This window comes from Acinonyx jubatus, chromosome D4 (genome assembly GCF_027475565.1).
Source record: "Acinonyx jubatus isolate Ajub_Pintada_27869175 chromosome D4, VMU_Ajub_asm_v1.0, whole genome shotgun sequence".
Taxonomy (NCBI): domain Eukaryota; kingdom Metazoa; phylum Chordata; class Mammalia; order Carnivora; family Felidae; genus Acinonyx; species Acinonyx jubatus.
This window is the reverse complement of record NC_069391.1, coordinates 78,992,762-79,008,396: the sequence shown is the minus strand read 5'-3', so window position 1 is coordinate 79,008,396 and position 15,635 is coordinate 78,992,762. Positions and strand designations below refer to the sequence as shown.

The window sequence follows — 15,635 nt, the reverse complement described above, 5'->3', positions numbered from 1 at the left end:
GGTCATTTAAATTTTAAATGAGTGTATTATTTTGAATTTCATTTTAGGGCAATATTGGGAAAGCTATAAAATATTTTTTTTTAATTTATTTATTATTTTTGAAAAAGAGAGTGAGCAGGTGTGCAAGTGTGGGGGAGGGGCACAGCAGAAGGGGACCGAGGATCTGAAGCAGGCTCTGCACTGACAGCAGAGAGTCTGATGCAGGGCTTCACCTCAGGAACCTTGAGATCATGACCTGAGCTGACGTCAGGTGCTTGAACAACTGAGCCACCTAGGCACCTCAAGCTATAATATACTTTTATAAAAATGGGATACAGGCTCAAGAACCACTGCCCTAGAGGAAGTCTTGCACGTGAACCCAAGTAAACATATACAAGAATATTCCCTACGTCAGTGTTTAATAAGCGGTTGGAAAAAACTAAAATGACCAAAGGAATGTGACAGCCACATAATGGAACACATACCATTACCGCAGTAAAAATAAACTAGGGTAACCTGAATAAACATAGATAAATCTTGGAAAATTGAGTTTAGAAAACAAACTACAAATACAAACATATTTAAATAGTCTTAATCAAAGAAATATTATATATGTTCATGGACATAAAGGCATGTATTGAAGTATAAACATAGGAAGGATATATTTTAATTTCCGGTCAGTGGCTGGGAGTGGGGGAAAGAGGAAGGAGGATTTAAGAGGGGTGTACAGAGTACAAAGAAAGCTTCGTTTCATTTTGTATTTGTTTCTTCAACTGAGTAATGAGTGCATGAATATTCATGATATCATATGTTGCCAATACTTAAAACTGCTGTGCTATTTCTCATTTCATCCGAATTGGCAAAAACTGTTGGGTCCAGACAGCTGTTTGGAAAACACTACTCCAAAGCAAAGAATTCAGGGCTAGAAGTCAGAAAACCCAGGTTCAAGTCTCAGTTCTGCTTAAAAATTATGTAGCTTTAGGCAATTCAAAGAATTAACTTCTCTGGGCTTTATCTGTAAAAATGTCATAAAACATCACTTGTCCTCCCCAACTCACAAGGCTGAGCTTGAGAATTATAAACACAGAGCAATGTATACGAGAATTTTTTAACAAGGTAGGAAAAGGAGTAATTTTTGAGAAGAACAAAACCTTGGATATATTAGAAATAAAATCTACCAGTAAATAAACCAACAAAGCAACAAATTTGTCACTATGTTCTTGTCATTACTGATTCTAAAGATATTAACACCAATCTTAACAAGGAAGCAATTGAGTTATCAATTCTTAGATGATGGCACAAGGGTAGACAGTCTCCCTACTACAATTCTATTTCTTTAGGCTAATTCTTCAAGGATACCGAAATAAGAGAACTGCATTAAAAAGTACTCTTATTAAACTAAAACAATTAATGCCATATAACCAAAGTAACTTGGTTCTCGTTGCCCTTTCTACAAAGGGAGCAGGTGGCACATTGATTAGCCTTATATCACAGATGGAGAAACTGATTCAGATGTGGGAGAGCTTGCTTGTCCTAAACCAATTCAGTGACAGAACTTAGAACAGACACTAATTGCCCAGTACTTCTGTGTTCATTAAGTTACCAAAAACATTATTTTGCCATGATCACTTATGATAATTTTGTTTGTCACAGGATACAGAAAATTCTTTGTCAGATATCACTGCATCCATATTTCAAAACAGGCAAAGATACTCAAGGAAACAAGCCACTTACCCAGTACAGTCCTGCACAGCAAGGGACAAAATTAAAACTGCCTAGCCTGCTAAAAATCTAATCCTATCCTTCCCAATTAACCTTATTAATACTAGAGTAGGAGAAAAGAGAGGTCAAAAATGGGTGAGGGTGCTATTCATTACCTCATGGACCTCCAATAATACAGCAACTATTTTACAACAGGGATTTTATTTCCTTTGTAAATAGGAACATGGCTATCTCCACTGTTCTTTAAGCCCCCACCTCTATTCTCACAATAAAAATTAACCAACAAGCAAAGACTTAGGCATAATTATGATTATTAAAATACTGATTACGATTAGATACTAGATATGTTACACAAATGAGTTTACGCTATCAACGTATAAAAGAGACAAACTATGGAGAAAAGTTCATTTTTTGTTAAGTTTTCCTGTTAACGTAAGGAGATACTATTACAACATGTACCTGATTTTTTTACTCAGACACATTAGGCAGTTCCAAATGCTGACACAAGCTCTCCAAAATTCTTTTTATTGGAGCCTTAGGAAAAAAAAAATCAATGAATCATCTTGCGCATCAAGTATTATATACACATATACTACAAAACATATTAAAACACAAAAATACCTTTTCATAAGCAGCCAATTTTAAAGGTCACCCTCTCTGTATTCCGTTATTCCTCTTTTTTGCTTATCAAACCCACCTCACGCAGACTGAAATCAAAGCACCGTGAAAAAAAAAAATCCAACCGTGTTCTGGCATTGGCAGAAATCTCCCCAAGGATCAGAGCTCTTAACTTCTTTTTTTTTTTTTTTTTTTTAAACAAGAAGCGAGGGTTAAACTCACACTTCTTTAAAAAAAAAAAAAAAAAAAGCCTTCACAACCGTACACTGTAACTCGACAGAACTTTGTTTCAGGGTTAAAAAAAAAAAAATCCAAACAAAACCTCTCATTTTCCAACTCAAAGCAATTACTGATGAGCCTACCCTAGGGCTCGAAAACAGAATTCGAAACAGTTCAAGCTGAGCCACCTAGAGAAAAAGAACCCTGCGACGGCCCGCCGGGAACACACAAATCTTCGAGAACGGGGCCGATTCGATCTCAGATCGAGGCTGGCACACACGAGGACATTCAGGAGAAAGCTTACAGGCATCGCCAACCTCACAGGGAGACGGGGAGGAGAACGTGAACCTGACCCTATCTTGCGGTCCACAGGGAGACCAGCAAAACAAGTGAAACGAGACCCTTTTCTGCAAGGAGGACCCAAGACCTTTCCCGGTCTGTCTGTCCGTGTCTCTCCCGCCCCCAGACCCCCGCAGCCTCTCCGATCGCAGGGACTCTCCTACCGCTCTCGCTCCCGGAACCACCGGAGAAGCCTCTCAAAACCAGAGCCGATCCGAAGTGGCTTCCCCGCCTTTCGCCGGCGCCGAGAGAGATCCCGGTCGCCAACAACAAAGACGCCTCCCGCTCCCCTCCCCCCTCCCGGCCCGGGCTCGGCCCTCCCGCGCTGCGGCTCCGGGCCTAGCGCCCCCTCCCCGAGCCCGGCCGCAGCGCCCGGCCCGCCGCGGCCCCACGCACCTGCACCTGAGGGGCCGCGGCCAAGGTGTCGGGAAGAAAGGGCCGGCAGAGAGCCTGTGCGGACGCGCTGTCCTCCACAAGGTGCGACCCACGCTGCTGCCGCCGCCACCGCCGGACTCTCCCGGCCTGCGGGCGGGCGCGGCCGAGGAGGGGGGGACGAGGGCTGCAGCCCCCGGCGCCGGGACGAGGAGGGACGGCGGCGCCCGAGGGGGCCGGCTCGCGCTCTGGAGTCTCGCCTCGCGCCGGCCCAGCTCCCGCACACGGGCTCGCGTTCTGCTGACTAACGGCCCCGGCGCGAGGCTCTGGAGCGGCCGCCGCCGTCGGCTGCTCTCGGGCCTCACGTCCCGCGCGGCCGTGGTCGCAGCCGCCGCCGCCACCTCCCTTTCTGGCACTGCAGACACCACCCAGACCCAGCGAGGTCTTTCTTCTCTTTAATCCTCCTTTCTTCGCTCCTCCTCAGCCTGCCACTGCGGGGCTAGGTCTGGTGGCGGGAGGAAGGCTGGAAGGGAACCGAGGGGGGCGAGCAGAAGCCTCGCTAAGGCAGGAGTTGGTCACTGACTGGAGGGAGATGCCAAGCTGACCCGGGCTCCAGCCTCCAAGCGGGCTGGGGGAGGGACGCAGCCCAGCTTAGCCGGCCTTCCGCCAATCACAAGCCGCACAGCGGAGTCGGGCTCCGGGAGAGGCTGAGCTTAGTCGGCAGGAGGCGGGGATTGCGGAAAAGAAGAGCCAATAGAAGCAAATGCTCTCCGCCTCTCCGCCCTGATGGACTGCCATGTTCGGACCAATGGGGGAATAGTCGCTTCGAAGGAAGCGGGATTCAGATTCCAGGTTTGAGAGAGAGGTTGCGCGGAGGGGGATGGGTCGAGACTGGTTAGCATGGAAGAACCTTGAGGGTTCTGAGGCACCAGAGGATGTCCTTTGACCGCCTTGATGAGTCACGTGGACTGACGGGGGCGGGGCGGAAAGGCTGGATAAGTTCCTTCCGGGTCAGTGACAGAAGCGTGGACTCCGCTGAGTAGTTGCTTGTGTCTTGGTCCGCTCCGCGTCTTCCTCGTATCAACGCGAGGTGATTGTGGTTTCCACGATGAGCTCCCAGAAAGGGAACGTGGCTCGTTCCAGGCCTCAGAGGCACCAGAATACGTTTAGCTTCAAAAATGACAAGTTTGATAAGAGTATTCATACCAAGGTAGGAACCTGCCTGTTGCACCAAATCTGACTCTAGAAAGGAATGGTTCAGTGGAGAGGAAAGAGGAAATGCGAGGAGTTGGCGCGAGCGATTGTGGACCGCCGCCCAGAGTTAGTTTTGGCTGCAATACAACCTTTTCTTAAATGATTTTCCCACGCCCTTTCTTTGACCAGGACGTGTTATCTCCTCCTAAATATATTTGGCGGTCAACAACTAACCAGTTGCACAGTGAACCTAAAATGCAAGTGGAGAATTGAGTTGTTGAAGGGTTCCCATGTCGATCACATATTTGCAGTGGGAAATGAGGATAATGTCATGAGTGTCTCTCAAAGTTTGCACCAAGTTTATACAACCGCTATTTTTTTTTTTAATGTTTATTTTTGAGAGAGAGAGAGAGCAAGTGAGTGGGCGAGCAGCAGAGAGGGGAGACATAGTTCGAAGCAGGCTCCAGGCTCCAACCTGTCAGCACAGAACCAGATGTAGGGCTTGAACTCAAGAACTGTGAGGTCATTACCAGAGCCAAAGTCGGACTCCCAACCGACTGAGCCACCCAAACGCCCACCACTATTTCTTTGTGTAAGCTCCAAGTCCATAGGTTTGTAGGAAGAATGTGAAGGCTTAAGTGCTCTTAGCCCCAAGTGTCCTCACCAACATAATTGGAGCATCTGTTTCTTTTGCAAGATTGTTTTGGGGATCAAAGTATTTGGCTAATGTAAAAACGCTTGTTTTGTTGGTTATAAGTCTTTTACTTCTTAAAAAATTTTTTTTAATGCTAATTTATTTTTGAGACAGAGAGATAATGCGTGGGGGGGGGGGGCAGAGGAAGAGAGAGAGAGAGAGAGAGAGAGAGAGAGACGTAGACACAATCCCAAGCAGGCTCCAGGCTCCTAGCTGTTAGCACAGAGCCTGACAGGAGGTTGGGAGAGGGGACGGGGCTCGAACTCATGGACCCTGAGGTCATGACCTGAGCAGAAGTCAGAGGCTTAACTGACTGAACAACCCAGCTGCCCCAGTCTTTTACTTATTTAGGAGGATTTTTTGTGACCTGGGAGAAAATTCAGACTTTTTATAGATGCCCAGAGGCATTGGATTGTACACAACTAATTTGCTGTAGGTATCTCCCTCTTCTCCCATAGCTTTATGGAAAGGAGATAATTGAAGTCATGGGCATCTTGGGTGCGGCCATCATATTAGATAAAACTGATTTCACATAAATGAGAGTTTGGATTTACAAAGTGTGTGGCTTGCATCATTTAATATTTAATTCTCTGAGCTTTATTTTGTCTCAAATGGAAACTTCCTAGGCTTCTTGTGAGGCTAAACTAAATGATGTAGGTAATTGGTCTGGATCATAGTAAGTGTCTCAACCTTAATTAAGAAAGCAAAGTAAACTGTTCGTGGTCACCTCTGATCTCCTTTCCTTTTTCTCTTTCTGTCTTCACTTACTTACCTTGCAGATATTTAATGAGCACCCTCCATGTACAAAGCCATATGTGCATATATTTGCAGTGTTATAAAGAGTTGACTCTGCCTTCAGGGATCATATAGTTTTCTGCATCATTGGACAGCAAGCAAGCACAATAATATATATGATATATATCTTTATGATAAATTCTGATGAAATGAAAGAACAGTAAGAAGAGTAAAGAGGGGTATTTTTTTTCATTATTATTTTTTATTTGAGAGAGAGAGTGTGTGCGGGAGTAGGGGAGAGGGGTAGAGGGAAGAGAGAGTCCCAAGCAGGCTCTACACTCAGCGGAGCCTGATGCAGGGCTCAGTCCTATGACCCTGGGAGCAGGACCTGTGCCGAAATCAGTAGCTGGTCACTCAACGGACTGAGCCATGCAGGCCTCCCAGGAGGGATAGTTTCAATTGGGTGCTCAATGGACTTCTTTCCCTTACTTAAGTTCAAATTCAGAAAGAAAACCTGAAGCAGCATTTGAGAAGACTTTTGCAAGTTTTTGCTCATTGTTAATAGGTAAACCAGGATAAAAAGCTATGCTATTCCAAGTAGAGGTCTGCCTTGTCCTGTATTTTTGCTGTAAGGTTTTGTCAAGCATTTAATTCTGATTATTTTTCATGAGATGATAAAAAGCAATTTTAGTAAGTACCTACAGTGTAGCTTACTATACCTCTTGTAAGTATGAGACTTCTTGGACTTGTACTTCTTGTGCTAGCCTTTCTCCCTAGACTCCTTGTACTTTTCTTTGTGCATTTTCCTGATGTTCTCTAACAACCATGTCATTAGATCTTTCCATGAGTCTCAAATTCAGTCTCTAAGTTTCATTTTATAATTTTTATCATTAATTTCTTTGCCTCTTTTAAATCATGAGGAAGTCTCACTTGTCTGTTGATAGAGTGAGCAGGTGTTTTGTTATTGGAGAATCTGACAAAAACAGAAGAAATATTTTACTGATGAAAGGCCATTAGGTTGATTGTTCATCTAATGGAGGAGTAATAATTGGCTGTGTTCGTAGCAAATTCTCTTGATCCAGCTATGTGCATCTATCTAAAGCCAAGATTTTGTCAGAAACATCTGACCCTGTCTTCATTCCTATGCTTCATACCAAAAAGCTGCTTGATTCAGTGCCATCCAACAAAAGGGTGGTGAGAGTGCATGGTTGTCTATAACTCTCCTTAAGGGACTGTAGTGACAGTTGCTTATTTGTACCTCATTTGTAAGAGTCCTGCACGATAGCTTCCCTTTTCTGCCAACCGGTTCGTCAAGACTCGACTGGGTTAGAAGTTGAATAATGACAGATGTTTTATTGGGAAGTTTGTCTAAGCAAAGGACTCATTCTCGAAAGGACCCAGGTGATAGCTGTCTTCATGTGCTTGAGCATATTCCAGAACAAAAGAGAAGCCCATTCTGTGGTTTTCTAAATGGCCAAACTTGGACCAAAAGGTCAATGTTACAGAGAGAGATTTCAGCTTAATATAAGAGAGTTGTCTGATAGGAACATGCACTAGGATTTTGTAACCTACCTTTCCCTGGGATTATTTAAGAGAGGCCTCTATGGCCATTGGTCTGCAGTGTCCTCTCATGACTTGCTGAGATGAAAATAGATTTAAATCTCTTCTAGTCATTTCATACTAAAATGTTGATTGTATCAGGACTGCCTTGTGTCCCTGGAAAGGCAGTGATGTGTAATGAAAAGAACATTGATGAAGAAAAAGGATCTACATTTTAGCCTCTGTTTATTTTGCTTTGTGATGTTAGGCAGTTTACCTAGATTTTAATTTGCAAAATGGAGTTAATACTATCTCTTGTCTAATTTGCCTCTCAAGATTGCCATAGGGATCATTATAAAAATGTCTTTACGAAATAGCATACAAATACAAACTGAGCATAAAGCAGATGAGAATTTATGTAGACATACTCAAAGCAAATTAATTAGAAAAGAAATACACTTATTGGAGAATACTGAAAATGGAGAAATGTGGATAGTATAAAAGTAAAATTACCTTTTCCCAATCCTATTCCTCTTTAAGTGTAGTCACTGTTAATTTTTTTTTGTTAACAGTTTATATATGTTTTTAGACATCTATGCACAATATGGTATATATGTAATAAAAGAACATTTTTTCTTCCTCATTCAATTAAGGTAGGTATGTCAGAACACAAAAATTAAACTTACTCTTTTTAATGGCTGTATAATATAAATGTAGACTACCTTACTTTCCTGTTAGTAAACGCTTGAGTTATTTTCAGTTTTTCACTATGACAAAGCTGCAGTGAAATTCTTAGATTCACATATGTGTTTCACATTTATTATCTAGCACCAAACACTGTGCTAGATGCTAGAGATATAGGGTTGAACGTAATATAGTTTGGTGGGCGAGATGAAAGCAGTAATCAATCTTTCAAGTATGTTAATACAAATCACAGTAAGGATGATGAAGGAAAAGTCTCAGGGAACCTGAGTATCAAGCAGGAAGTCTTGATTAAGTTTGGAGGCTTAAAGAAGGCTTACTTGAGATCTGACAGATGGATAGCATTTAACTAAATGAAATAGGAAGAGCGTATATCTTTTTGATAAGAATACTATTTGTTTTATATGTGTAGTTAGTATTGTTTCTACTAGCATTTCCCAAAGTGCCCCAGGATCCTATCTTCTCGATAGGGCAGGAGTTAGTTTCGTGGTCAAATTACTTTGGAAATAAGTATATACCGGATCTCACTGTTAGGGGTCATAGTGTGCATTGGCATACAACACTAAGATGTTTTGCTCTCTAAAAGTTGTTTAGGGGGGCGCCTGGGTGGCTCAGTCAGTTAAGCGTCCGACTTCGGCTCAGGTCATGATCTCACAGTCTGTGGGTTTGAGCCCCGCGTCGGGCTTTGTGCTGACAGCTCAGAGCCTGGAGCCTGTTTCAGATTCTGTGTCTCCCTTGTTCTCTGACCCTCCCTGTTCATGCTCTCTCTCTCTCTCTCGGTCTCAAAAATAAATAAATGTTAAAAAAAAAAAATTAAAAAAAAATGAAAGTTGTTTAGGGGCACCAGGCTGGCTCAGTGGGTAGAGTGTGCATCTCTTGATCTCAGGGTTGTGAGTTTGAGCCCAACACTGGTGTAGAGATGACTTAAAAATACAATCTTAAAATAAAGTTATTTAACCAAAACTTGCTTGGTTATGGAACCTTTTGGTTTTCATAATACCTACTGACCTTGAACTTATATCGGGAGCAAGAAACTCATTTGGGAAACTCTGGTCTTTATCTTGAAGTGGAAAAGGAAAATGAAAATTGGAGGCTATACTCTCTAAATCATTTTGGAAAAAAAGTTTTATTAGTAATAGCTAATATTTGTGTGCTTAAATGTGTTAGCCACTATGCATACTTAATATACATCATCTAATTTTGCTCTTCAAAATGACCTTAAAATAGATGCTATAATTATCCCATTCTGTGTATTGGGAAGTTAGGACTTAGTGATAGTTACATAATTAGCACATGGCTGTCCGCTGATTAGGTGATGTCTCTGTTAGGAGACCTCAAAGGACAAGTAAATCAAAGCCCCTTTTTTGTGTATGTGTGTTGCAGTTGTTGTTTTTACACCCAATGTGGGGCTCCAGCGCACTACTCTGAGATCAAGAGTCCGGTGCTCTATAGACTGAGCCAGCCAGGCACCCCGATGTTGTTTTTTAGTACTGTATTTTTGCGTGTAATAGAAACACTGTGACACCACATTAGGGTCAGAATAGAGATATGCTTTATTGCTACTGCCCCTAACTATTACCTATTTGAAATGTTCCAGGGGAAGGTCTCTCCTCACAAGGTTTATTTAGCTGACTGTAGTGTGACCTAGCACAGGTATGGGCTGCTTGGAGTGGGTCTCATCTTTTCAGCCAGGGCTCTGGCAGAGGTTAGGGTCCTTTCCCTCACTGTAATGCCAATAGAGTCAGATCCTTCAGCTTCTGGTTGGGTGGAAGGCTATCTTAAGTTTAAGGTGGTATGATTACATTTACAGCAGAACAGGATTCTGTGTTTACAAGCACCTTTATTCACAATAGGCAAAGATTGGAAAAAAAAACAAAACACCCAAATATTTATCAGCAGGAGAGTAGATAAATGGATTGTGTCAGTCATCGATTGGGATACTACTTTGTTATTAAAAAAGCACCATCCCTGGGTGGCTCAGTGAGGTAAGCACCTGGCTGTTGATTTCAGGTTAGGTCATGATCTCATGGTTCGTGGGGTTCAAGACCCTCATCAGCCCCTTGCTGATGGCGTGGAGCCTGCTTGGAATTTTCTCTCTCTCTCTCTCTCTCTCTCTCTCTCTCTCTCTGCCCCTCCCCTTGTCCCATGCGTGCTCTCTCTCTCTCAAAATTTATAAACTTAAAAAAATTTTTTTTAAATGGAACACCTGGGTGGCTCACTCAGTTGAATGTCCAACTCTTAATTTAGCTCAGGTCATGATGGCAGGGTTGGGGATTGAGCCCTGCATATGGAGCCTGCTTAAGAGTCACTGTCTCCCTAGGGGCACCTGGGTGGCTCAGTTGGTTAAGCCTTCAACTCTCAGTTTTGGCTCAGGTCATACTCTCAAGGTTCGTGAGTTCAAGCCCTATATTGAGCTCTGTGCTGACAGTGTGGAGCCTGCTTGCCATCCTCTCTCTCTCTCGCTCTCTCTCTCTCTCTGTCTCTCTGTCTCTGTCTCGCACTCTCACACTCTCTCTCTCTCTGCCCCTCCCACCCCCCAAATAAATAAACCTAAAAAGAAAAAAAGATTCTCTCTTTTTCCTCTGCCCCTCTTCCCCACTCTCTCTATCAAATAAAAAAACAATGAACTACTGATACATGCATCGTTTGCATATATTGCATGCATTGTGGACAGATCTCAGAAATGCGTGGAGGGAAATGAACCGGGTGTTTCTTCCATCTACAGAAATCAGAGCAGTAGTTGCCTTCACTGGTGGGGGGATTGACTGGAAGGAGCTCAGGAGACTGTCTGGAATGATGGAAACGTGAGGGTCACAAGAGTGAAAACATTTATCAGAGCACATTGGATTGGGCATTAAAATCTGTGCATGACATAAATGTAAATTTTACCTTAATTAAAAATAGATACTACAAGGACTCCTGGGTGGCTCAATCAGTTAAGCATCTGACTCTTTTTTTTTTTCCTAACAGTTTGGCTGCTTTTTTTTTTTTTTAATTTTTTTTTTTAACGTTTATTTATTTTTGAGACAGAGAGAGACAGAGCATGAACAGGGGAGGGGCAGAGAGAGAGGGAGACACAGAATCTGAAACAGGCTCCAGGCTCTGAGCGGTCAGCACAGAGCCCGACGCGGGGCTCGAACTCACGGACTGTGAGATCATGACCTGAGCCGAAGTCGAACGCTTAACCGACTGAGCCACCCAGGCGCCCCAAGCATCTGACTCTTGATCTCAGCTCAGGTCATGATCTCATGGTTTCAGGGATCAGACCCCTTGTTCGACTCTGTGCTGGCAGTGTGGAGCCTGCTTGTGATTCTCTCTCTCCCTGTCTCTGCCCCTATCCTGCACACCTGCATGTGCTTTCTCTGTCTCTCAAGATAAATAAACTTAAGAAAAAATAAATACTGCTTTTTCTTTAAAAAATTGATATCATGAGGTTGTATTCTTCTTTGTTTACTTTTTGTTTGGGGAAGGTATAGAAACACTACTTATACCAGTCTTTTAAAAAAAAGAAAATGATTAACTTTTCCAGAAAGAAAACAAAAAAGTTGACATTCTTATATATTGAATATCTTAGCTGACCACAGGTTAAAATAATTCTAATAATTACATTTTAATATTTTCCCTTTATATATGAGTGCTAGTCATGACCCTTGAGTTTGCTTTTTTCTGTCAGCAAAGTACAGATGATCTTTACAAAGTGGACCTGTGTATAAGATTACTGAGCCTGGGTATCATTTTTTTGTTAGTTTTACTCTTGGATAGAATCATAATTACTTAGTGTATGAATACATATTAATAAATCACTAAATAATGAATAAAACCTTGCTGTGGAAAAGGATGTCCTGCTATTTGTAAGTCTCATTTTGTCCAGATAGCTTACAATCAAGTGGTATGGGATCTTTGTTCTATTTCCCCTAGCCCAGAGCTATTGCACTGTAGTGCAATATTGCACAGTCCCAGATTGGTTCAGATAATCCCTGGTGTGAGTAATTTCCTTGTGAGTGATCTGGCGCTAGTCACGGGAACAGATGTTATTTCTCAGTCAATAGGTATCAACAATGAAGGGTTAAACAAGTGGTAGCCATTGAACAAATCTACAGTTGGGCAGATAACACAATCTATGATCCACTGTAGTTTCTAGCTAACCATCTCTGGGACTCTTCGAGATCCCTTTGATCTTTTTCCAAATTAGGAAATGTTCTTGGATAGGTTTCACCAATGCTGTCTATCAGATGGATTTATGTTAAATCTGTCCTCCCCCCAATTGATTTGTTAAATTCAACATGATTTTTCAGTTGACCAGGTGACAATTGACAATCTATGGTATATTGGGCATTGCGACGTACGTGAGAATCTTATTGCTCAATAAAAGTCATAGTGCTAATGACACTCTTTACTTTTCCTTTGTGGTATTTTCAGTATTTAGAAATGTTGTGTTTTTGTTATTTACGTTTTATTTTCTCTTTTCCATTTCATATGGGGATATTCCGAATGTCTGTATTCCCATGGTGCTTCCACTTGAAGCCAATAGGGTGATTCTGCATGTTTCTTAAAATGAGGGCTGTAACAATATAATTGTTTTTTTTCTACGTCAGTCATATATTTTAGACATTTCATTTATGTACGGTGATGACCAGAATTGATTTGTCTTGATTTGATCCATTGTATTAGGGGATAGTACTATGCTCACCACTGGATTATGGAGCTTTGTAATTATGTGGACAGCCCTTGCTTCTTCAGAAAGTTGAATACACACTGTTAGAAAAAGTAGTCTCAGAATTCCTCATCCGGGTAAATTAGTTCATCTGAGGGTGAGAAAGTCGTAATTTATATGAACTCTCTCCGAAGTGGGACATTCTTCTGTTTAGAGAAGGACTGTCTAGGGAGTGGTGTGCAGTTGGACAACGAACCTCAGGGCTGACAGTTACAGGCTGTTGCGGTATTTGTTATTTTAAGCTGCCGGAGTCTTTCCACACCTGCACAAGTGTTACTGTGAGGTCACAGGCAGGTAGGTGTGTAGAGAGTCCTGCTTATCCTCGGAACAACCCTGCTCCTGGCTCACGCCATCCTCAACTGTGGTTGCTCTTTTTCTCTCCCCTGACTTTTGTGAAAGGAAGAAATGAAATGAGAAGGGGATAAAGGAAAAGCTGACATGCCTGAGATTCCTTTCTGGGATTTTCCCCTCCAGGCCAACTAGCCCTTGAACGTATTGAACAAATTAAATAAACATTTCTTTTTCTGAACTTCTCAGAGGGGTGCGAGGCCTGCTACATGTAGGTGATTATCATCAGGATTCTTCAGTTGCTAATTTAAACAGAAAGAAAATGTATTGGAAAGATACTGAGCTACTCTCATTAAACTTAGAAAAGGTGTTTATTTTGGTTGATTTTTCGGTGTCCATGATTCCCAGGTTAGCTGTTATTACTGGGAAATTTATCCTCAATCGGCTCTACGCATATCCTAAGCTGACACAGTCTTCCGGTCTTTCTGTGCCCCCTCCCCTCACCCTTCCAGTTGGCCTCCTGGAATCGATAGTTTATTATCATCAAATAGAGACATAGTCTTGAATAAAACTGTTTACTTTCTTGTCCTACCTGACTATTTCCAGGAACTCTGTTTCCTTATAGTCCTTAAGTTATGATGTTTGTTCACCCCACATCTTCAGCCTCACCTCTGCCCCCCGTTTCTCCCGTTTGCTGCTTCAGTTTTTTGTTTTGTTTTGTTTTTTTGCTCGAAACCCCGCCTCTTCTGAAATATACACCGTCAGACTGTTATCCCTTCTGGGTCTGTCATTGCCTCCTAGTTACACCTCCTCATCAGTCCCTGGCTCATGGCCTTTCCACAGTTCCTGTCATCAGACTTAGTGATCACCACATCCACGTGGATCGTCCAACATCTGATCTCTCACCTTATAGACCACCCTCCACCCACATCAGAAATCTGCTTCCATGGTCCAACCTTAAACTTTCTCAGTGCTGGGAACTGCTCCACTTATAAACTTTTTAGAAAAATGAATCACCATCTACTTACCTGGTTTCCTTATGTCTCAAATAGTTTTTTAACTCCTTTGGATGCTCCTGTTCACCAGCCTTTCTACTTTTTACTGTACCTCATTCATGTGCTTCCTTCCTTATCTAGCTAGGAGTTCATGTTCTATCAGTATACCTTTTTCTTTTTCTTTTTCTTTTTCTTTTTCTTTTTTTTTTTTGTCCATATACCTCAGCTCCCTTATCCTTCTTCCTTCTGTGGTACTTGCCTGATGGGATCCCTGCTTAGAGCCAGTTTTCTATTATTCCACCATCACATCTACCAAACCACCTGCATCAGTACCCGTATACTCTACCTTCCTATGACAGTGGATAAAATGCCTGCCCTTCCCAAAGACTAGGCTCTCCCCTTGTATTTTGGACCTTCGTCCCTATTGCCTTCCTTCCTAAGGGCTTAAAGGCTTAGGGTGCCTCCGTTGTCCACTTTGTCTTGCATCATCAGTCTTTCCATCTCCAACGGGTTATTTAAATTTCTTAAGAAAAAAAAAACCCTCCTTAGGTAAAACCCATATTCTTTCCTAGCTTTGCCCTCTTTCTTTCTTCTTCTTTATGGAAGAGCTCTTCAACTTCTTACATCCCATTGCTTCCTTCCCTATCCAAATAGCTTTTGTATTCCTCATTCCACTCAAACCACTCATGTCAAGTTGTTGATGTCTGTGTTGCCAAATCCTTGGTTAATAATCCTCTGTCCTCATCTTTCTCAATCACTCAGTATCACTGCCTCTTGAACACTCTTCTGAATTCTGAAATAATTTCTTCATTCAGCTCAATCCATGGCCTTAAATACCGTCTTTATGCTGATACCTTCCATACCTGGAGCTCTAGGCCAACCTCTCTGCTGAGCCGTGGAGTTGTTGCATATTTAACCGTCTACTTCTATTCTTGAATATCAACAAGGCATCTCAAGCTTAACATGGCAAACAGAACTCTTAATCTTTCTCCCTCAAACCTTTTCCTCCAGTGTTCCCCCACTCTGTAAACAGTGCCATCATTCATCCAGTTCTCACACCAAAAATATAAGAATCATCCTTGATTCTTGGCCTTTTCTCACATTCTGTGTTTCAGTTTATCAACAAAACTATGAACCGTTTAATTTTAATTTTTGTAATCTCATTACATTCTGGCATAATATTTTTTTACTTGTTTTTCTTGCTTATAGTCCACTCTGCAATATGATTTTCACCCGGGCAAATATATATTTTTTATGTCCTCAATACCTAGACCAGGGGTTGGTACATAGGAATTACTCAGTAAGTAATTGGTGATTGAATGAAGTAAATAAATAATTTTAGCAACGTATTAAACGTTGTAATAAGGGTAGTACAGGGGAGTTCTATAGTAATTCTGAAATAAACGGATGGAAAGAGAATAATTAATACAGTGTGACCCTCAAAGAGATAGTACAGCTTGGGGATGGAGGGTGAAGGAGAAGTTGAATGGAAAGAGATAGAAGAATGGAATAAGGTAGAAAGGAA

The 15,635-nt window shown here is 42.1% G+C and overlaps 2 protein-coding genes across 5 annotated transcripts in view; one reads left to right on the top strand and one right to left on the bottom strand.

Moving 5' to 3' along the window:
* The window catches only part of ABHD17B (abhydrolase domain containing 17B, depalmitoylase), a 51,407-nt gene extending 48,001 nt beyond the window's left edge, over positions 1-3,406 (bottom strand). The window contains exons 1-2 of one of the 2 annotated variants that reach the window (XM_027041038.2): positions 3,274-3,337; positions 2,161-2,235 (exon numbers count right to left, since the gene is read on the bottom strand). The gene's annotated coding sequence lies outside the window, so the exon portion shown is untranslated. Of the gene's footprint in view, positions 1-2,160; positions 2,236-3,273 lie in introns of both variants that reach the window. The other variant, XM_027041040.2, reaches the window with a different exon arrangement.
* Positions 3,407-3,960: 554 nt separating this feature from the next.
* CD4H9orf85 (chromosome D4 C9orf85 homolog) overlaps positions 3,961-15,635 on the top strand; it is a 108,371-nt gene continuing 96,696 nt past the window's right edge. For 2 of the 3 annotated variants that reach the window (XM_027041041.2, XM_015083979.3), the window contains exon 1: positions 4,114-4,459. In XM_027041041.2, the coding sequence (XP_026896842.1) occupies positions 4,358-4,459 (102 nt within the window). In that variant the 5' untranslated portion in view covers positions 4,114-4,357. The other variant, XM_053205278.1, reaches the window with a different exon arrangement.